General features: G+C 39.0%; 1 protein-coding gene across 3 annotated transcripts in view; it reads right to left on the reverse strand.

Moving 5' to 3' along the window:
* The window catches only part of POU6F2 (POU class 6 homeobox 2), a 313,083-nt gene that overhangs the window by 87,716 nt on the left and 201,387 nt on the right, over positions 1-23,980 (reverse strand). For all 3 annotated transcript variants that reach the window (XM_064703390.1, XM_064703389.1, XM_064703391.1), the window contains exon 5: positions 8,396-8,703. In XM_064703390.1, coding sequence (XP_064559460.1) covers positions 8,396-8,703 — 308 coding nt within the window. The remainder of the gene's footprint in view (positions 1-8,395; positions 8,704-23,980) is intronic.

The following is a 23,980-nucleotide window of genomic DNA, read 5'->3' on the forward strand; positions in this document are numbered from 1 at the left end:
CTAGTCAGAGAAGAGGTGAGAACATGTGAGGGAAACAACATGGAGACACCAAGGCCAGTGGAGAAGGGGGGGCAGGAGGTGCTCCAAGCACCAGAGCCGAGATTCCTCTGCAGGCCATGGTAAAGACCATGGTGAAGCAGCCGTGCCCCTGCAGCCCATGGGGGTCCATAGGGGCTGTAGAGATCCACCTGCACCCCATGGGGGACATGCTCACACTGGAGTGGGCGGATGCCCTGGAGGAGGCTGTGATCCAGTGGGAGACCTGGTGGAGAGAGGGGGCCCTGCATCCAGGCTGGAGCAGCCTGTCCTTGGAGGACTGCACACCGTGGAAGAGCGGCCTACACAGCAGCAGTTTTGGGGGGACTGCTGCTCACGAGATTGGAACTACATTGGAGAAGTTAATGGAGAGCTGTGTCCTGCGGGAAGAGACCCCATGGCATAGCAGGGAAATGACTCCTTTCCCTGAGCAGCAGAACAAAACTTCAGGTGACAAACTGGCCAAAACCCTCACACCCTTGTCTCCCTGTGCTGTTGGTGGGAAGGAAGAAGGGGCTGGGGAAAAAGGTGTTTTTAAGGGTTTATTCTACTTTTCATTATCCATCTCTGACTTTGTTAATAACAAATTCACTTTGTACTTGTAAGTTGAACCTGCTTTGCCCATACAGTGTTTCCTCCCAGTCCTTATCTCATGAACCCTTTGCTGAACTTTTTTTCTCTCCTCTGTCTGTCTGTGGCAGGGGAGGGTGAATGAGTGGCTTTCGTAGGTGTCTGAAGTTTGGCCAGTGTCAAACCATGACAGAAGGACATGTACTGCTAAATGCCCATTTGTTTAAATGATCCTAATTTCCTCATGTCCTAACCCACAAGGATTTCTTAGAAAGACACATTTTCTGACTATGGCTGACCTCTGACTTATTAGTTTTCCTTTTTTTTTTTCCATAATTTTTAATTACTTCAAACAAAAGTAGAAGGTTGGTGGAGAAGGGCAAAAAAATGAAGGATTGGAAAGCTCATGTTTCCAGTCTAACCCCTTCCATAAAAGGATATTTTTTTTCTTTTGCCTAAATTGTTTCTAGTTGCACCTCTAAGGTCAGAATAAGCCAAGAGAATGAAAAGAACAAGCATCCTGATGGGCTGCCTGAAGCTGCCTGGTGTTACGGATCAGCGTAAAACCAGCTCTCTTTCCCCTGCCTGGGCCGATGTAACTCACTGGAGTGGCAAATTACATCAGACCTACAGCTGTAACCCGACATTATGATTAATTTGATCAGTAATTTCTCCTGTTTTTCATTTTAATCGGTGTGACTATTCTGCTGTGGCAGGTCTTTCAGATCTAATTAAGATAAATTTCAGAGTAAAAGACTTGGCAGAATTTTCGAGTCAAATCCGAGCGTCAAGTGTGAAGACCTGCAGCACTAGTCAATCAATTTCCAGTAAAGACGGCAGACTGTAACTCAGCAATCAACCCATTAACACTTAAGCAAATTTCATAATCTCCAGGCCTGTGCTTAGTTACTCTCTCAAAACATTCTGGCTACCAATAAAAAGGAAAAAGCATTACTCTTCTTAAACACCTGCATCTGCTAAAACCACCAACAGTATCCAAAAGTGGACAGTCTGATAGATCTTAATAATACTGCCAAAAAAGGCTTAATATTAAAATTTAAAACACAGTCTAGAGTGGCTTTTTTTTTCTCCCTAGCAGTATGTAGGAGATGAGCAACCTCTTTTAGGTGCTTTTTTGCACAATGAGCCTTAATAATATAACATCAGAGCTGTACCACTAACAAAATATTACTCCTCAGATTCAATAAGACCCAAGCCCACCAGGTTCTCAGCATTCACTCAGTCCACTTGCTTCCAAGTAGAAAAATTACTTTCCTGCAAGACTAGAAACCTGTGATGACTTGCATTTTTTTTAATATAAAGAGAGGGGGGGTATGAAAAATAGGGGAAAATAAAGTAATGCTTTAGAATATTGTCTACTTACTTTAAAATTTTTTGGAAATATGACTGTAAAAATAAAGAGAAATCAATGCTAACAAAGCAGATAAACTTGATTTATAAGAGTATCTGAGAGGCTGTGACAACTTTTTCTGTCCTTAAGATCCCCAAGAGTCCTGCTCTCTACCTAGAAAGGCTTTGTAAATAGAAGACCTTATGGGATATGTATCCTTTCCCAAATTTGTTCTGGGAGGATGTTATTTATTTATTTTCCCATGTATTAAATACTTCAGTTGCTTTAGGGAGTTTATTAAATGCTCCCATTTCGGAAGCCAGAGCAAGTTGTTTGCTGGGCAAACAGCTCCACTCTCCTCTCCTTCAGAGAATTCTCTAGCAAATGGTTTCCATTATTAGCCTCAGCATCTGCCCCTTGGGTGCTAATAATGCCAGTTGTTTTGCTCAAAGATTAATTTCCTTGGCTTTGAATGTGAGTCAGACACCAGTCCTCCTTGTGCTTCTGAAATAGCAACAGCTGCAGAGTATATTTGGATGGACCAGCCAGCCAGTGCTTTATCTCAGAGAAGGTTTCCTCAGGAAATGAGAAGATGTGCTTATAAAGTCTGTTTGAGAGTGCTTAAACATCTCTGCTCTGTTTAAAGGCAGTATTAAACAGCTTTACAGGGGAAACTCCCATTGCCTTAAAGACCCCAAAATGCACTGAACTACTGGGAGAAGGAAGTCTGTTGAGGAGAAAGAGATCTGGAATGAGTACAAGCCATCCAACAATCTAGCTATAGCAGGAAACAAGCTGGCATGTCTCTTTACTGTGCACTAGGACCAGGGTAGAGCACAGTGCAGAGGCTCCTGAGTGTCCAGCCAGGATAAAGTGCCATGTTGTCATATCAGAGCAGCCCAGCTGGGGGAAGACACAGAAGGGATGAGTATGGCCATGGAAGTGCCAGAAGAGGTAAGAGGAAAAGAAGAAAGGAGGCCCTGGTAGCATTGAAACTCAAGCCCAACAATTTTTCAAGCAAAGCTCAAGTTTGTTTAAAGCAATGTATGTGTGCACTGGCAAAAAGAGGAGCACCAAATCCAAAGGAGAGTGCCTGAATCACAACAGCATTTGCAGTGGGTAATAACCATGTGTGTGTGGGTGTGTGGTACCTGAGTACCATGACTTCCTCGCTGGTGGAAATTTTTACACAAGTACTTGCTTGTTCTGCCCATGAAATCCCATTTATCAACCCACAAAAGTCTTTACAGTGCTATAGGATTACACAGAAAGCCAAAACTCTCAGTAGAACAAAGTGTTCAAATCTTTCACTTTGAAATGAACAGCGGATGAAATAAGCAAAGTATTTTCAACAGATCACGGAGCTTAACTCAATTTAGCTGACTGCAGGGGACTTTTCATACCATCAGTTTAGAGCTGAGACTTAGGTCTTGTCAGTATCTCCTGGAGATCCACCCAAGATCTGCACTTCAACTGGCTCACTCTCATCAGGTGATGGACATGAATCTTCTCAAATGAATGTCTTCTTGTCTATATCACCTATCACCTTGTGATGTGGGTTATCTCACTCCCTATTGATACCAAAAATTAGGAGATTTTGGACAATGGATGTGAAGCAACTTGGGAACAGATTTAATCAGTCATACATTGCACAGTATCTTATGCAGAGGAAGTTAGACAATTTTAGCAAAACAAAGCAACCCACCAGACTCAGTGGGATTACTGGTGTCATAATCTCAATCAAATTCTCCTAATCTCAGGAGTCAATAAACCTGAGAAAAAGATAAAAAGTCTTAGATGCAAACACAGTCATAAAGACAGACCATGAGCATAATCCTTGAAAAATTGGCCTTTATCAAGCTGACAGACTTGTTTGTGACTTCTGGATCTTAAAGATATGTATATATGTCAAAGTCTCAGAAAATATTGAGATTTCTTCAAAGCTGATTTTGCCTTAATGAGAAGCTAACCAGTGAATGAGGGTAGGTGGAAAGGGAAGGGGGAGGTTTTTTGTGTGACTATTGGAGCCTCAGACATCTGTGTATATATTCTTCCTCATTTGCAGCTGAGTATTTCAGCCTTTCTGCTTTTCTTTGTTCCTTTGTTATAAAAGTGTTGAGTTTCCAAATACATTATTTAAGATTAGTATGAAAATTTAATCTGAAGGAGGTTCTGGTTTTGGGATCCTAAAGTTTGCTATTACTTGGAAGATTTTTGTGCTGTTGTCATCTCCTCACTTCTCTTCTTCCTTATTTTTATTGTTATTTTTTCTCACTCATCATCTTCCATCAGCTGCAGTTATTGTAGGCAGACTTCTGTGACAAAAGACACTCTTCAGGAAAGAGTTCTGAAAACGGTCAGAATAATTTTACAGTAAGAAAATCTCTGGGGGATTTCCTGTTTGTCTGTTCCTATTCACACACAAACAGAACAGTGGAAATCATTGAGAATTCATCTATTCCTATAGTGTAGCACTCCTTTTGCAGGTCTGGCTATGTGTACATTCATCTTATCCATATCTCAAAAATATACAGTGAGAGTCAGCACCAGAAGCTCACAATTTTTTTTTGGAGCCACCTAAATATATTTTACTGGTAGAAAGTGCCTTATTCTGGTAGTCAAGCAGAATAATTAGCTACTTAGTACTAAGCTCATCTGATTTTATACTTTTATAAGTTCTTATGACTCCAAAATTTTAATTGCATGGAAGCTCTGTAAGATGTTCTGTCTTAAAGTGATATTTATCCTTTGAAGTTGCAACATGCTGACCATTCAAGAACCCATATGTTTTTCATGTAATAACACTAAACATTCACAGGATAAGTATATTTGGACAGGTATATTTTCCCAGAAGTAAAGGTTTTGAAGTCCTCAACTTACAATGTGAGATAGGTTGTCTTTTGCCTCTGGATTCCTTTGTCTCAGTCAATTGACACAATGAAAATAAATATCAGACAGTAATTATCTTTATGAGGAATTTCACCATTTTTAGAAGGGAGGTATGAAAGTCTTATGTCATCTGCCTAACCCACCACTTCCTGAAAGAGAGCTCAGCTTTTAAAAATTCTTCTCTGGTTGTTGTCTCTTGCAAATCAACAATCACCCTGGTTCTGCAGTGTTTGGCTTTTATCAGTATAAATCTGGAGCATCTTCATTATTGTTAGCAAAAAATTAATATCCTGGAACCTAAAGGGAGATTTTACATCTTTCTACACAATCATTAAAAGACCCCATGAAAAGTAGTTGTGTAACTACAGTCCAGCACACTGAATCCTTTAAAAAAGAATAGTGATAAAATTATTACAGAATAATCTGACAAGAATAACTCTGAGACTTTTAGCTGGTATACACTGCACTGGCATTATTAATTTCTGATCACCTAGCAAAGTACCTCACCCAAGTATACCTATGCAAGTCACTTTCATTTAATTTACCTTCTGAAGGACATGACAGCATCTGTACATTTTGAGATGTAATTGCTGTTATCCTTCAGTTTTTTGAAACAAACACAATCATCCTCCTGAATTACTGACTTTCCGTGACAATTTTTTGAGGTTGCATTTTTTTAAACTAATATCTTTCAGACAGGTCCTGAATAATGTAAGAGGATAAAGCCCACATGAAAAAAGTCAAGAATTCAGAAATGAAATTTTAGCTGTCAAACTTTAACTTAGTTGTTCTTTATTCCCTTAACATTCTTCAAACAAAATCCATCTCACTCTAGTTCATAAAGAACATTACCCTAGAGGACATACTACCTCTGACTTTTGTTTCAGGTTGATTTTTACGTTGGAGCATTGAACATTAAAAAGATCCACATTCTAAGCAGTTATTATGTGGAACTTCTGCCAAATATGTGCTCCCTCCATTTGTTTGGTTTTTTTTAAACTGCCTATGTGAAAGAAAATAATTTCAGATCCAATCCTCAAGATGGATGTACAAAGGTGAGGCAGCCTTTCTCTGCAGGATTTCGAACGGAAAGACAAATTTCATGGAGGAGATGTCACCACTGCTCTGATTTAGAAAAGTACCCAAACAACCATATACAAAGTAAAACATCAGGTTCCTCTGGAAATATTTCTCAGTGTAACTTGTTTGCATATAAAAGTGTCTCAGAATGCCTGGTAATATGACAGAGCATGCTTCAAGTTTTAATTACTTCTAGGGAAGTTTAAGCTGTATTGAACTTGCTGCAGAAAAGCTGTAGAGATGGCTAGAAGACCAAAGTAATGACCCTACACACATGGCTTAGGGCGAGGGCTGAAGTAGTGTGCTCAATTCTGGCTTGTGATTGTCAGTACACAACATATTTGTATCTGCAAACAAATTTTGGGATTTCATGGCTATTTAAATGGTGAGGATCAGAGAGGAAAGACCATTAAAACTACTTATCCAGCAATTTATTAGCAAGTTTTTAATGCTGAGCCAGAGCTAACACCTAATGACTTCTAATTCCTTCATTACTGTTCTGAAAGTGAACCAGACATGCAGCTGGCTTGGCAGCACTGGCTGAGCTCACCCCAGGGGAAATGCCAGATCTCACACTGGTGTATTTCATTAAGTTTAATCCCAATTCCTAAAACATTCAAGGGATAGTTTTTGAACTAAAAACACCTCAGAGTACTTGGTTCCCTTCTTTCGCTTCTGTTGCCTGCCACTTCCAGACTGCTCTCAGATAGGTAGTTGTGAGCATGAGGGTGCTAAAGAGAGAGATATGCCAAGGGATCTGTGTGGAAGTATTGTCATTGGCATCTAACAGGAAAGCTTTTACTTGCTTTTATTGTACTTCTGAAACTGAGAGGTGACCCAGGGAAGCTAAAAGTTGAAAGCACATGAAAGATCACAGATGGGACTGAAAATACTAACATTCATCTGAGATTTCCATTGGGACCAAAGGCTAGATAACACTTAAGACCTCAGATTCAGGTAGTACAACCCTCTCGAGGTATGTTGTCTGAGATAATCCAAATTCTTCCCAACTCCAACTCTAATTTATGTGTGCATTTGCTTTGTTTGTAGAATTTAATGACTTTTGAAACACAATATTTAGCAGGCAGTTTTAGCAAAATATCATGTGTACAGTTAGTGTGCATACATTGCAGCTGTACCAAGGCAATAAAATGTAACAGAAGCTCCCCTGAAAATACCTGTGTCTCTGAATGTCAATAATCTGCATACAAAAAGCCCCAAAGCACTCACTAACATGATAGATGGGGCATTATGTGATGCATATGTAGTCCTTAAGACAATACAGAGAAGAAGCTTTAGAAGCATTATTCTCTCCTCTAATAAAAAGTTCAGCAAGCAAGGACACATCTCTTGCAGACTTTTAAGTCTATTATCTAAACAATTTTTAAAAAATCAGATTTGATGCAATTTAGCTGAAGCTCAGATTAATACAGGTTTAAATGGCCACATGCAAGAAAAGCTTCTGGTAAACCACTTCCCTTAATTGTCTAAAAAAGGATTGCTTAATTATTAAGCTAATGCAATTTTATTTCTGCAGGAAATGGATCCAAATCCATCAGAGTGGATAAAATATTTTAAGTGGTCTCTCAAAATTTAAAGACTAAAGTTGATAGAGACTTATCTGGTTTCTAAATGCAGTTTCACTGCCTGGTGAGTAAGACTTCACTCACTTCACAGACTACCCTGGTGCTCAGAATCACACTACTTATGGGTACAGTCAAAGTTGTTCTTGCACAGTGTGAATGTAGCATGACACATGTTGTGCAAGAACACCCAGCTCTAAGAAAATAGGACCACTGGACCAGAGCTCTCCTGTTTCTGCCCAGAACTTCTAAGATGGGCAGAGCTGAGCATCAATATGGATATGGTAGCTGCTGATCTGTTAAAAAATAACCATGTCATTGGAGTGAGAATGAATGAATGGCATTAACTGCCATCCTTAGCTTTGGAACCTATACTAAGGACCTTAACAGAAGTATTTGATTATTAGCAGGATAAAAATTAGGACTGTGATTTCAAGAGGAGAGGTAACGCATCCACTCCTTCCACATGTCCATCAGCAGAAGCTGACACTCAGGATCATCTCCTAGTGAACTACTAATATTGTTACCCTCTTAAGCTATCCTAAAGGGCGACTGCTGGGCAAATGTCTTTTGTGAATGTCACATGATGAATCTGTGGAAAAAAATTAAAAAGTTTTCTATGGGTTTTTTGACAGGAGACTTTAAAAGCAAAAGACATTTACTCTTCTGGAAGCAGCATCCTAGAACCATCCTTAGGTATCTTTTTCTGGTTCATCAGGCATTTTAGCTATTATAAGCTGAATGCCCATAAGAATTGAGTAATACAAGGTGGAATTTCTCAGCCTGTGTGGTCAGAAGATGTAACCTTTGCTTCATTTCCCTTTGCAGTGAGAGAGAATGCACATGCTGTTTTAAGACCTTTAGGGATTGGTATGCGGCATCCTACCTGCAATGGATTTGGTGAAGTAAGAGGAGATGGAAGGCCATGCCCTGGTGACTGGCTGGGTTTCTGAGGGGAGCTGGAGGACTGTGAGGCTGGAGGTGGCTGGCTCTGGCTCTGGGGCTGTGTTTGGTTCTGCTGAGGTGGTGCTGATGGCTGTGGCTGTGATTGCTGGCTCTGCTGGGTTGGCTGTGGAGTCTGTGCCTGCTGAGCTTGCTGCTGCTGCTGGCTTTGCTGCTGCTGCTGCTGCTGTTGATGCTGGAGCTGCTGAAGATGCTGAAGCTGTTGAAGCTGGGAGTTCAGGGATGAGGTAGCTGTGAATTGAAGAGAGGGAAGGGAGTTATACAAGTTTCAGTAAATACCTACTGCTTTAGAAGTATTCTGGATGAAATTCTGGTTCTGTTACTTTGAGAGGTACACTGCTTAGAGGACACCTGGCCCTAGACTTCAGGATGTGGGAAGAAATTATTCCCATCAATAATAGCCTGTGGTTCTGCCCGTGTAATTCTGTGGTAAAGAGCCAGACTTCCTTGGGGGCAATGAAAGCAAAACTTTGGAAGGGCTAGAGATCTGCCCACAGGATTGGGCTCAGAGCTGACCAAGAGAGGCTCAGATAAGCTTATCAGTGAAGTCACTGGAAATATTCTCTGCCTATAGAAGAGAGGAACAGATTGTCACTGTACTTTTAAGTATAGCAAGAACTCATAACATGAACCAGTGCTGTTATGTAAAGGAGGAGAAAGCCACAGTCATAAAATAAAGGATACTTTGCAAAGAACTTTGACACATTATTATGCAGTAAGTTTCAGGAAATAAAACATTCAGCTGCAAAATTTCTTGTGCAATGCCTAGGGAGCAAAAAATGCCTAATAAAATGTGTGTCTCTCTGAAATAAGGGCTGTTTCTTATTATTCACATTTTAAAGCTATAAATTCCTTCTTGTAACTTGCCCTGCTCACTTACTCCAGATAGTTAAGACGTTGTGTTTTGCTAGCATATGCTTCAAACATGATGTTTGGAAGTGCGTGGCTCACATCAACCTGCTAGCACAAAGGGCAAATTTTATTTCCCAGAGACACTTTCAAACTGACTAGGACATTCATTAAATTCAGGAAGACAGGAAGTGTGTCATGGGGATGTCACTAAGGAAGAACAGCTTTAAGCTGCACCAAGAGCATCACAGAAGACTGATGCTGACTGGGATTATGCCCTGAATAAATCACCTCAGTCTCCAGACACAGAGATGTTAATCAACATCTTAAGGGTTGAATTAGTTAGCTGTAAGATCCCAAGAGAAACAACTTGCAAGGTCATTATGATATTTTTCTCTCTGTATATTGCTTTTCCAGTACCACCCTGTATTCTAATTTCTATCCAGAGAAGCAAAAGTAAATTGGGAATGAATTAAATTTCTTATTTTTAAAATGGCACTCAGATTTCACAGCCAGAAACTCTGTTGACCAAGTTATTTGTGGACTGGCAGATTAAGCCACATCATCTCCACTTTCTTTTCATGCCAACATCCCTATTTCAGCTTTCTAGATGTCCATGCCCTGAGGCTGAACCTGAGGTCTTGGTGCAACTTATGAAATCAGTGAGCCATAAACTGGAATAAGAAAAAGAAAAAAGAAAAGACAATGGAGAAGGATGAGGCAGAAAGGGTAAACCAGAAAAAGCTGTAAGAAGGAAAAGTACAAGACTAGATAGGAAGAGCTGTTGGCTCTCCATTCCCATACTCACAGCTGCTCAAAATTTTCTTCATTAGATGCAGGAACCAAACTAGAAATATGCTCTAACAAGAAGTATAGCCATGGGTATATGACTTCAACAAAGAATCCTAATAATACAGAGGAGGACTGATAATACCAATATATTTCTATCAAGAAAATGATTCATACAAATTTTGTGTTTCAACACAAAGCAGAGTGACCTTCAGATTAAAAACATGCATGGTATTTCATGCAAAAGAAGTCACCCTGGAGAAGTAAGGGAATACTCCCATCAATTTCCCAATGAGAATTTGTACCTAAATGCCCCAAATCCAACAGGGTAGTGAGTGGAAATATAATCCAAGGCATGTGAGAACAAAGAAAGTGTGCATATAAGAAAGCAACTGCACAGATTAATTAACAATTCATAGCATGAATCATCTCAGATGGCAAGGAAAACCATTCACCAATTCTATCTGTAGAGGCAGAAAGACCCTTACCATTCCCACAAGGAAAAAAGTAATCTAGACCAGCTCTTTCTATTGTGCAGGCCATTCCTTCACCTATGATAACTTAGCAGACTGGATGAACCACTGATAACCAGAACCAAGACTTCAAACTGACCCTTACTGCATCCACAGACTCCAACACAGAAATGAATTAAATGACATCCCACAGAAGCAGAAATTCTAATCCACATGGCTCAGAAATGAAGGACTGTTTTATATTATGTGTGCACAATTGGACAGAAGGAGACACAGCCTTCACATCTTGGACTATAAAAGCTTTGCTTTCAGTACTGGTCAATACTTGAATATTGGTGAAAGCAGGAAGATCAATATTCTACCATTCACTTTTGTACTGGAAATGAAAACATTCTTGCTGGGGTAGAAGATATTCCCTAAAGGATAATCTGATTAATTACTTCCTGGAAAAGTTTCCAAGCTTATTGTCAGCAACTGCACAAAATTATTCAAACACAAAATTATTCAAATAACTTCTTATGTTTTCATGTCATTCCCTTAAAAAACCTCTCTGAAGACCATCATCAGGCTGAGCTATAAATTGCATTGAAGTGGCTTAGAGAGGTATGATAATTTAACATGTTGTTGCTAAACCAACAAGGAATTGGAAGAAGGACTGTTAGATCAGAAAAGGTGTTCTGAGAGCCACACAGTCGGTGTACCATGAAGCTGGATTTAGGGCTCTGGACCATGCCTGTGTCTGGTGTTCATGCTGCCAGATTGCACTGCCTCTCACAATGTGTGTACTATCCACAGCAGGGGTTGTGTCATATTATTGTTTGCAATCAAATCCAATCCAACTCCCAGAGCTGGCTTGCATAGCTCATCCATTATAAATAGTATACCTGTCTAGCATTTGTCACTTTCTGCAGAGCTTGGAGCCTGATGGAATTTCAGGTGGTACAACAGTGCTATGTCTGCATGTATAAAAGATAACATGCACTGCCTACCTCACAGGAATCTTTTTTATGACTTACTGGCTAACAGCTGGGTAAAACTTTGACATATTTTAGTGAAAAGTGCTACTTTCACAATTGCATTCAAGAATTAAAAAGGCTTGCAAAGAATTGCAGAAAGTTCTTTTCACGGTTAAAAAGTTCAACATAAAGTACATCACTTTAAAAGAGACACACAACTAAAAATGTATGCAAGCTATAAAAAAACTGTGAGGAAAATCCACAAAAGCTGTGTGACATTTCAACTCTCCCTAAAAAAAATATGTGTTGGATATATACCAGGTATCCAAGATGATGGTAAATATAACTGATATCTATGAAGAAACAATGGGTGCATGGGGTTTCAAAACCTATGGTTCAACAAACTTCTTGCTTGCTGTGGTGTGGTGGCAGACTTTCCATGAGATCACCCCACAGTTTATGATCCTACTTTAAGCAGATTATATTTACTCATGGTATCAAAGCATTTGCATTAGAATAAGAGACATGGAGTTAAGTGGTGGAAAACAATTTTCAAGAGGCAGTGAAAGCAAACTTTCTGATCTCCTAGGTCATCTACTGCAATATTTGTCACAGATCTCAGGCTACTTTGTGGATTGGACAAAGTTACGACCTAAGGTATATACTCCTCCTTGACTTTCTTTGGGGATACCTCAGGCATAGTGTTGCCATGCATTTACAATATTCACACAAAATGTGTCACTTCATATTCTATTCCTCTGCTGGTTACCTACACAGGAAACTAAAATGAAACGAAAATGCCCTTCTGCCAAATAGAGTGTTACAATGGGGAAAATTCACCTCTGAGGCAACCATGCTGAAAGAAGCAGTCTGATCCATGACAGGGGGATGAGTGAAGCTTTGTTGTAGTGGGCAAACTGAAGAGGCTCTGTCTTCATTTCCCAAGCCTGATTAATGGAAAATAGTGGCAATTGTCTCCACTGGCTAACATATTGTGACATAAGTAGGGGAATATCCCTGGTTTTATTTTAGGTTAAAACATATGTTTTAAAGTTTAATCATGATTCTCCAAAAAGCAAGGAACATAAGTGTGCTCACAAATGTTTATATAATGAAAACAATTTAAAATTAGTACTCCTTTTTCACCTTTCCTCACAATATAAATTCAGATTCTTAAGACCTCTACAGCACTTGGCAGAAGATCAAATTAATATTCAGAGATTCAAATTATATCTAGAATCTGCTCTTGTGGATAACCTTCATATAAATTCTGATTTATTTTGTTAATGTTTTCTGCATGTTTGTTTCTGTGTAAAGAGGAAGCAGGGATAGGAGGAATAAGAAACAATTTTAGCTTACAAACAGTCGTGCCACTCTAGCTTCTCTCCTCCTATTTATGTAATTGCATAGTTGTTCTTCAGTGCCTTGATACAATGTACAATGGACTAAAAAGAAGAAAATCATACATTAAACCTCTTCCTATTTGACTGAGCACAGAACTTGACTCCTGCCATTTCAAGGGCTTAATGCCTTTTTCCACTTCCCCTGTAATGGAGAATGGATATGCATTGCCTTAAACTGAAAAGTGTAACTAACTTTAGCATCTGGACTTGCGTTTGAACTGACATGGCTCGCTTTTTTTTCCACCCTGTTGTTTCTCTTCTAATGAGGTTTATGCCTTTCCTTTCTTTGAAACAGATTTCTAAAGATTGAATACACACAGTGAACAATCTAATGCAAGCCTGCATTTACATTCTCTCCCCCCGGGTAATGAGGGGTAGGTTAGCCAAATACCCGTGTTTTTCCATATGCTCGGATTTTCCTTTTGAGAGTAAAATGTGAGTTCTTTTAAATATGTTAGCATCCTCTTTGTGAAAAAAAAAAAAAATCCCTGAAGGGTTGCACTTGTGGCTGAAGACATTAATAATCGGATACAGAGCATATTCTTTCTAAGTCACTGGCTCAAATTCAGCCTAGGTCAATATAAGGAACAAAAGTCATCACACTTTAATGGTGCTTTTGCATGTTTTCTAACATACAGAAAATGTATTCAATGTATAGAAGTCTTATTCATACACAAATACCCACAGAGAGCCTGCCTGCATTACAAGTTTGCCACAGTCAAGGTAATAAATTGATGGTCTCACAACATCTAATGAGGAAGATCAAAAAGACTTGAATGGCATCAATTGGCATCTCTATTTGCACTTTCAGCAGAGAATAGAAAGATTACATGGATCAAGTCATATCCTTGCTCCTAAAGGTGATCCCTCAAGGTTACAGCTGCAAAACACAAATGGGGCTATGGGAAGAAACTTGCCAGTAGTCCCCTGCACCAATTCTGCAGATAAACAGAGGACTTCACTTTCTAGTGTTGTCATATCTAGCATTGTTCATGAGCACTAAATTCACTTTAAAGAATGTAGGCAATAAAAAGGAAGTATTAAGAAGAAAACCATCATAATTTATATGGTGCCTGTGGTATCTCTACGTTTTGATGAATGCTGGAGCTTCTCTGAAAAATGATCCACTGCATTAAATAAATCTGACTTTTTTCCTTACCAAACTTTAAAATGTGCAGTAATCCACTAAAATCTTGAGGGGAGAAAAACAAAAAAAAAAAAACAAAAAAAAAACAAAAAAAAAAAAAAAAAGAAGAAGAAAAATGTTCTAAGGTGGAGAGCTTGACTAAGTATCAGGACAAGTATACTTGGAATAATTTCCATTTTAAGATAATCTAGGGGCTATTTTATGACAATACTCTGTGAGTAAAGTTCCCTGAGTGTATTGTAAAAATTGCATTAACCTATTTAAAATGCCCAAAGGCAAGAACAAGCTGGAGAAATTAGACTTTAATAAGCCATTTACTTTCTCAGTTCAAATGGGACCTTAGGTCTCATACTGTACAAATGGTTGAAATGTTAACTGGAGTCGGGGTATCATCAAGACACAGGAGATCAATCAGGATGCCTTGTCTTGGGATTCTCATCCAAAGACAGGCAATTAAGCATAGTGTGACAACACTGTAATTGTTTGAATGCCAAAGTCTGTGTGTCAAACAAGTAATCTAGATATGCTAAATTCCTAAATTTTACCAGCTAAATTTTTTTTTTTTTGGTGAAAACATGACTCACAGATCGGGAGTAGGATCTTCCAATTACATCCTTATGCCAGATAAGAGCAGTTTTCTAACTACAGAGTGCAGGACCACCCCCAGATTGTCTAAGAACAGAACAGAAAAATCAATTAAAGTGGCATGGTATTCCTACACAGTGGATTTCCAGATCATATTGAGCCCATAACAATGTTTCTGTGGGCCAGAATTTAAGATAACCCCCCAGTTCATGGGAAAAAATCTTCAGGACTCCATAGCAAGAAACTAATTGACAGTGAAAAGATTATAATTTAAAGGCCAACAGAACCCAATATAAGATTTCACAGCTAAAGGGATATGACAGGGAATGGATGAATGACACAAAGAAATTAACTTTGAAACAACAGTCTGCTGACTCAGAGAACAATGACCATGATTTATAATGGACATAAGACAAAATCTGGGCATTCTCAGCATATACAAACTTTAGTGAGAAAAACTGCAGCTTATTTTTGCTCTCCTTTACTTTTCAGATGCTCTAACTAATCATCTAATTATTGAGAATCATAATTTCAACGGAACTTATGCAGACTAAGTGTTTGACATACTCAAAGTAGCAATACTTGTAGAAAAAGCAGCACAACAACATAGAGCCTCAGAAGCCTTGGAAGAGGTTGTGCAAAATCCTGTGCTACAGTTCAGAGAGTCACAAGTCCCCACTTGTATAGCTGACAGGGTTCCTGCCATTTCTCCTGACAGTGTGCCTATGGGAGGCTTTGGAACAAAGTCTCATCAAGAGGAGCTCGTTGAACTGCTCGGTGGCTTCAGAGAGATTTTGCATTCTTTCAGGTAATAGATCTGCAATTGAATCCTCCACAATTGTTTATGGTAAATGGCTCTTTGGACAAAGAAATATTTCTCCAGTTGTAGTTTCAGCAATGGTTCTTTGCAGATCCAGAATTACAAGAAGTCTCCTCAAGGAGTCTTTGAAGTGAGTGATGTTTCCTTAACTAAAAATAACATTACTGTAAATGAAATGTACCAGGTATTTTGTACATGTGTGTGTTTGCAGGGGTTTTAAAAAAAATAATGTGATCAAATAACGAATCAAAATATTTGTGGTTTAAAAGGTTGGTCTGTATGCTGAGTTTGTGAAAGTGTCCTGGGAATGGATGGCATAGGATAAATGTCACATTATCCCAGCCCCAACTTAGGGAAACAATACAGGCTAGAGTATCCAGCAGGTGACTTGGTATGAGTGTTTGCTTTCATGTCTCAGATGCTCATTGTAACCATGTTTCTATCAATTTTCACTTTCAGTCTTTTCTGAAAGAAAAAGACTTGAAACTCTTTTCTATTAAGAACTCTAAGAGTCAAGCACCTGTAAATTCTGTTTTTGTGTATGAATTCCAGCCAAAGAAGTTAGCTGAACAGCAGTGAGAAGAGGCCATGAAATGACTCAAAAACCAGCAACATATACACTATAAGGAGAAAGGGAAAAAATGCAGCACAGCCCTCTTCTTTTCTTTACAATCAATAAAACTACAATAGCAAGTACAAGAACCAGGTGCAAAAATGGCAGTTCTACCTTGCTGCACACAAATTCTCTGCCAGAGCAGTGACTTGAGCTTCAACCTTGTTAACAGGCTCTGTTTTTCTCGATAAGGCCTTGAATGTCTGCTTTTACCAAGACATGAAAAATTAAAAATAGCAGTAACAGGGTAAAAAAGGTGGGGGAGAACACAAAGCAAAAGAAAACACATGGCTGCAATGCTCCCTATCCCTGTGTCGGGACTGAAAGCTACTCATCAACAGCTGGGACACAAATGCAGTACTGTGTTGAATGTGGTATTCTTCACCATGCACAGAAGAATAAAAATGGACTAAAAAGCTTTGTCTGAGTCACAAGAGGCATTGCTTTATTAGCTGTGGTCCAGAAACAATCTCAAGCAAAGCTGGTGAGGAGGTGTTGTGCTAGATGCTGTAAAACACGATGTGAGTAGCAGATAGAGGTGATCTTTGCTTATACTCTTATCAGTGTTTCTCTACACTATGCAACTACTTCCACACCAGAAATTATAGAAGAGCTGGGAGGTGAACTTTAATTTGGTAATCTGTCATATCACAAGCTATTCGGGAATGTATGTACCACCAGCAAGGTACCTGATATTTGCCGACTGTTGACTCTCAATAGCTCTATTTTGCTGTCTTTAGGAATCGTCCATGATTTCCAGTATTCGCCATGCATAATTAAGAACACTGCATTTAGTTATGTGTATTTCAAAACATACCATAGTATCTGTAGCTGTTTTCTTTTTGTGATACTTAAGCTGACTACAGGCCAATTTGAGGCAATCTGCCTATATCCCTTTTTCTAGTTTGTTTTACTTGGAGAGATATCCAAAACAAAGATAAAGAATAGGGAAGCAATGGTTCTAGACTGTGCAGTTGTATTTGGCACAGATAGACTGACTGCTCAGTTTTAGTTTGCAGTAAAATGAGAGTGGCTGCATATGAGATTTCTTTCCAATCTCTACAGTTCATCAGCCAAACATCTTGCTGCTACAGATGCTACTCCTAGTTTGGCTGTGCTTGTCATCTATCACTTTTGTTAGCTGCCCTTTGGGTGCTTATGTGTTCCCATCTACTGAATTTCCTGCTCACCAACGGAATAAACAACCTGGTTATCCACATACTGCTACATATTCTACTACTCATCAGTAAAAAATTTGGATGGGTGACTTGGGGAGAAGATTTATAATCAATCCTCATTCACAGGCCGGTCACACTTGTGTTAGGATGAGACCCATGCACAGCTGAAGGGAAGGACTGGGGAGTCCAGAAAAGCATTGCACTGCCCAGTCAATGCATTGTGCACATCATGGTTTCCAAAAGCACACAGGAAAACCCATGCTGCTGAACACTGAAAAGTAGCAGTTAAGAGCAGTCCTTTAAACAAACTCCATCTAGATCTTACTTTGGCTCTTAAGTTGCTTCTTCAAGGTTAATTATTTTTAATTTGAAAGGAACACGTAGACATTAATAAAAAGAACTTCCACTTAAATAATGTATTTATTTACATGGAGTCCCTAGTTATAGAAGTAGAACAAAATCAAAGGGACATAAAGGAATCATTTTGGATTTGCAAAAAATATATTCAAAAATTATTCACTGTTTATGTGCATATATTCAGTCTGAACAGAAAATTGGCACCCTTTTGTTGCAGTAACTAATACTTTATCATGCTTATCAATGAAAATACTTGTTTTTCCAGACCAGCTAATGGAAGAAAAGCTGAATTTGGTTGCTAACCTGTGATTGTCTGAAAAAACTAATGCGAAACTAGTCTTTGCCTTCCTTCACGCAACATCGCCCCAATTTTAGTATTCAGAGTAACGAAATATTTAAAATAAGAGTTTATGTCTCATCAGCTGTGTTAACTATATCAAATCTCAATGACACTACAAAATGTTATTAACGCGTTAAGGCTGTTACACATATTAAATACACCTGCTATTAACAGCATCCTTTTAAGAATTATAGAAGAATCCTCCAGAATTTGCTCTAAAAATACAGAAAATTCATAGGAGAATGTATCCTAACAGGCATATTTTATTCACCCTGTAAAAACATACTGGCAGTGATGCATCTGGGTTCTGTGAAGTCTCCAAACAACTACAATTTTCTTTTAAAAATTCCTTCTGTTATATTTCACTCTTTCATAAAATAATGCAAAAGCTACCTCAAACTGTAGAGAATTAAGAAAATTTTTGGATAATGAAAACACTGGTCACAATGTGAAATTGATTGCTAATGTACAGCCATGATGTTTGGGGGTTGGAGGGCAAGAGGAGATAATTTGCTGTTCACAAATTTCCTTATTTTTGAAATTAGTGAATTCCTCATCCTCTTGCAAAAGCCCACTGACTAGTGTAGGTAGAAACACCACACCATTAGTGTAGTAATTATCACCGCTCTATTTACTGTACTAAAACACCACTACAATATTTACTGTACTAACTCCAATGCCAATTAAATGGAGATGAGCTTGTGTCAAAAAAAGTGTATTTTCATGAACAGCCTGGACCATTCAACAGTAGAAAACAAATAAATACATGTCAGTGCTGATACAAGATCTAGCTTTTTGCTTAAATTAACTTCTAATTTTAAAAGTTAGTGGAAAAAGCACTGACCAAGTGGGATGAACTTTCTGTCATGGCAACCCTGCGAACAAAAGTTGGCACAGTTAGTGCACATGGAAATCTGAAACCACTACTTTAGATTTGTTTTGCCAAGTTTTAACTAAGTAGATACAAAGACTGTTCCTTTCATTTTCAGTGCCAGGGATTTTGTCTTTACTCTGTTGATTTTAATAGCTCGCTCAGAAGCTCTGAAATGAATGTTTCTCCCATCATCAATTTAAAACTTTTCCATTTGCCAACTATGAATGTTTATTCTACTGTGTGTTTTCAATGACGATGAAATGAATACGGGTCTCTTTGATTTTCCACCCAGGTGCCAGGGAACATGGGGCAAACTATTTTTTCATCACCATCCTTGAGGCAGAGCCAGGTCCAGCATAACATGACCACAACACTACCCATTTTCTCCCTTCTCTCCCACAGTCATCAAAAATATGGCCAGTTTTGGACTCATGTTTGTCCAGAGTCTGCCTGGAAAGAGCAGCTCTACAGAGGTCCTCCAGCCTTCTATAGGCTATGGCAACTCCTATGGCCACCATCTCCAGGGGTTCCTCTCATACAGAACCTTCTCTTTGTGCACATAAGGCCCCAACAGCTTCTCTTCTCTACCAGCTGTAGACACATTTACTTCTTTATAGCTTATGGAATTTTGATGGCACTCCAGCAATCCTCACCTTTGAACAGGGAACTGGAGCAAATGCAAATCTGGCTAAACATTACTGTCAGAAAATAATATTATAAATGCGATTGTGATAAAAAGCTGTGCAAAAATGTGCAAATTCCTGCCTTTATTTTTTCAGGAATGTATAGGCATGTTTTTTTTTTTTTGCCAATAGCTACTCAATCAGTAAAGCTTTTGAGAAATGAGCCAGGAAATAGCTAAAGATAAGACCCATAAGTGAAAGCTAGTGTTCTCTAAGCAATCATCCAGTGCAAAAGATTTCATTAAGAGGTTTGCAGCATACACTGGTGACCATTTTATATATCTGGACTGTAGATCACATGGATTTTCAACTCATAAAGAAGCTAATGCCAGGAAGGCATCTTATGTTTTAAAGTTTTACACTGGAAAATTAGGAGTGGAAGCCAAGAACATAAGACCTCTGATATTTGTGAATCAACACTGGTCCACAGACCAGTACAGACAAAAGCAGAAGTAATTTCTTTTTTTTTTTTTTTTTAATGTGGCAGTATTCTTAGATTGATTAATTCTAGCACCTCTTAATCACATCCCACAGTGAAATGACATCTGATGTCATGCAAAATAGCTTCAGCCAGGAACTTTGCTGGTTTAACTGATATAACAATGATTTTCAGACTTGATCACAACATATTTGCAAAATAGATAAGCTTTAGATGTCTGCATGATTCTGTCACCTTCTTCAGCTGCAATTGGGAGTGGCCTTTTTGCTGTGTACTGTCTAATGGGTGTCTTGCAGACCTGCATCTCACTGGACTGAGAGGACTCTGTGTTCCCCCTGTCAACAGCCCAGAGAAGACCACAGGGAAAATGTGCAAGGCACCACCTGCATCTTGTGCCAGTACGGATACGAATGCAGAGCACATGCCACAGAGCAGATCCCTCCTGCTAAAATTCAGAAGAATGCCATTGGCTCATGTACTGATCTGCAACTTTAATTTTCCCACCGAACACTTTAATCAGAAATCTCTTTCATAATTTGTAAACGCTGCCAAATGTTTGATTCCAGGCTGTTTAAGTGATCAAACCTTTGGGTAGAAAAATAAAATAAATAACAATCAAACCATCAAACAAAGAAAGCAGTTATAAATAATTAAATATGCTGTTCTGACACATACTATTCCCATCTGGATGCTGTGCTTCCATGATATAAAGCACAGCTTTCCTAATTAGGAAAAAAAAAATTTAAAAAACGTCCTGTATGACAGAACAACTCAGATCAGAAACAGGGATTTAGGACTGACTGTCTTGTACATAAAGATCAGCACCTGGGAATCCACTTCCTATTTCTGATCCTATCAGACCTGCACCACCTTGGGCAAAGCAGTTAATCTCACTGCCTCACTTTCCTGTTCTACAAAAGAAAAAGAGGGATAATAAACTTCATTGCCCTCACCACAGGAAGCTAAATTAGTGAAGAACAGCAATGTGCACCAAAATCCTAAAAAAGAAGGGGGTCAAAGATACACAAAATTTTATTTCCCTATGGAAAAGATTGTTGTAGAACTACTGCCTACATAGTGTTAATAAGAGATAAATGATTTAAAAGCACCCATTGTTTGTTCTTACTTTTTGATAATGTCTGGGTAATGCTTTTACTCCCAGCAGCTCATAGAACTTTTTGAGATCTACAACAAGCAGGATGACTTTTAAGCTGAGCTCTCAGCTTAGGCACATTTTAGGCACTTATCTCACACTGGATTGAAAGGATACTTCAGACTGAACACCAGTCCAGATTTTCTGGAATATTAATAGTTAGATTTCATTACACACCTCTATGAGCACCTCTGTAATCCGAGACACACCAATGGAACTATCTAAACTAAACTACTTAATGATAATGACAAAAAAAAAAAATCCAAATGAAATGTCACCAACAAGGCATCAAAGATAATAAAGTAATTCCTCCAGTGCAGGAAGCTAGGCCAGAAAAGAAGGAGGATGACAAAGGGAAAATAAAGAAAGGAAAACAAATTCAAGGGCAATAACTATAGGACCCCAGTGGGCTTGTTATATGAATAGTCTGCAAGCAAACACATCCTGCTGCTGTGATGCTTCATAAATTCTATCATCTTGTTAAGAAGCTGAAGACTACTGACCTCACTTCCTCTGCTAATAAGCCTGTGCTGCTTTGTGCCTAGACTTTTATGATGCTTATGGAATTTGAGCCATTGTGTGTGCCTCCTTCCTTCATACACCAATGATTCCTCCCAAATTACAGAAGGACGAATGGGAACTGGAGACTCTTCTCCCTCTTTTGTGCAACAATCCCTTCTTTGCTTCCTCCTAAACACTTCTAACATATTTTTCAGGCTCCCAGGACCAGCAATGCTAAGACTTGCTTGGTTTCCAAATATAGTACAAGTAATCATAGTAATAAACCAAGAAATCTGAGTAGATTTTATGATGTTCACATATAGGTATGACATTTATACATGCCAGAAGGACCTTCATGCATTATAAAGCATGTGCAGGGAATATCCAGCCATTTTGTTCTAAGAGAACACATAGCAAGTGCCAAAAAGCCAAAGAGAGAGCAACCACAAAGGTGTTTTGGAAATACTTGCTAAACACAGAGACTACATAGGCTATGTATGCAAAAGCTCTCCTTATTGGAGCTCAAAATAGGAGAAAACAATTAATCTTAGCACTTACTTGTAAAGAGCAAAATATAAAAAGGCAGCTGAGACAAAGTCCAGCCCAGCTGGCTACAGCCACATGATCATGAAAAATCCAGTGAAAAGCAGGCCTGTGACTTGTTCTTTTCCATATTTTGCATAATTTTCTTCCCAGTCTAAAGAGGCGCAAGACAAATCAAGGCAGTTCTTTTGTCTTTACACATGACAGGGCAAAAATGAATTCACACCATAAAAAAAAAAAAAAGGGATGCCTGTCTATCAGCTGCCTAAAGCTTTGAGTGCTCAGTAATGTAAGTATGTACCAAGGATGTGCCTTTAAAATTTTACAGTATGCAACTTTAAAAAAATATTAAAAGATCAATCATGATTTCCTTCTGGTATCTCCACAGAAATCACTGGCACTGGGAAAAAAACCCCAAACCCTCAGACGTCTTTTTTCTCCCAGACATTCTCTTACCCTTAAAAGCTAAAAACTTCCAATGGTTACCTCTGGCAGCTGGTAGATTACATTAGAGATGTCCTTGCTGAGTAGCCTTACCTTTAGCATCTCAAAACAAAAATGCTGCAAATAAAAATATACAAATCAACAGAGTTTATGAGAACAGCAAGACCAAACTCTTCTTCAGGTTTCACAGAGCAATGAGGACAGTGCAATAGAATTTGCATTTCTGAAACAATGAGGAAAATGCAGCCTTTACTTACACAATTCTAAAAGCTCTATGTCTTTTGGATATGACTTTCTTTTTGTTTCAGTTGTGCCACTAATGCTGCTCAGCACTTGCTTTGCAACCCTTAATAGATAACACAGCAGTCATCCACTGTTCTAGACTTCCTGTCCTTTCCAATAAGGACGGTATGCAAATTCTTAGTAGAGTACACAGCAATAAAACTTCAAATAAAAGAGTCCAAACCAAACCAAAATGAAATACTGTAACAAGTAAAAAAATCCTAGTTTCTTCCTGCTTTTTTCATAGCTCCTACATGGGATCAAATATCATCTTTATTGTGCTGTCACTCTTATTAAGCAAAACCAGCTTATATTTAACAATTTTATTTTTTTCTTTTCTACGGGACATAAGATGACATTAGGAGCCTGCTGGGTGTTCTCAGACAGACCCAATCTGTTCTGCCTTGCACAGCCCAGTGACCAACTTGACTGATATTGCAGAATGGCCCTGTGGAGCATTAGGTACACTACCAGCTGTTCTACATGTCTCTGTGCCAGGGACACTGCACAGAACACTTCAGGAGGAAGATGCAGAGGCCTGGAATATGGGAGGGAGGAAGGGAGGAAGGGAGGAAGGGAGGAAGGGAGGAAGGGAGGAAGGGAGGGAGGAAGGGAGGAAGGGAGGAAGGGAGGAAGGGAGGAAGGGAGGAAGGGAGGAAGGGAGGAAGGAAGGAAGGAAGGAAGGAAGGAAGGAAGGAAGGAAGGAAGGAAGGAAGGAAGGAAGGAAGGAAGGAAGGAAGGAAGGAAGGAAGGAAGGAAGGAAGGAAGGAAGGAAGGAAGGAAGGAAGGAAGGAAGGAAGGAAGGAAGGAAGGAAGGTAAAGATCCAGAGTCAAATGTGAGTGGCACAGATATAATTCTTTATGAAGCAGCAGGTAAGATTGATTTGTCAAGGGTCAAAAGGCTAGGCCAAACTCTGCTCATTCGTCAGCTGAATGTCATTTTTGTTTTCCCTGTCACCAGATAGCTTTAAAAAAATTGCACCTCCTTCCTCATTATCTAGGACTTGGGTCCCTTCCTGCCATCCAGTATTAATGAAACAGTGCTTCAAACCTGGCCTTCATCTTTGAGGCTCTTCTTC

This window comes from Zonotrichia leucophrys, chromosome 2 (genome assembly GCF_028769735.1).
Source record: "Zonotrichia leucophrys gambelii isolate GWCS_2022_RI chromosome 2, RI_Zleu_2.0, whole genome shotgun sequence".
Classification (NCBI taxonomy): Eukaryota; Metazoa; Chordata; class Aves; order Passeriformes; family Passerellidae; genus Zonotrichia; species Zonotrichia leucophrys.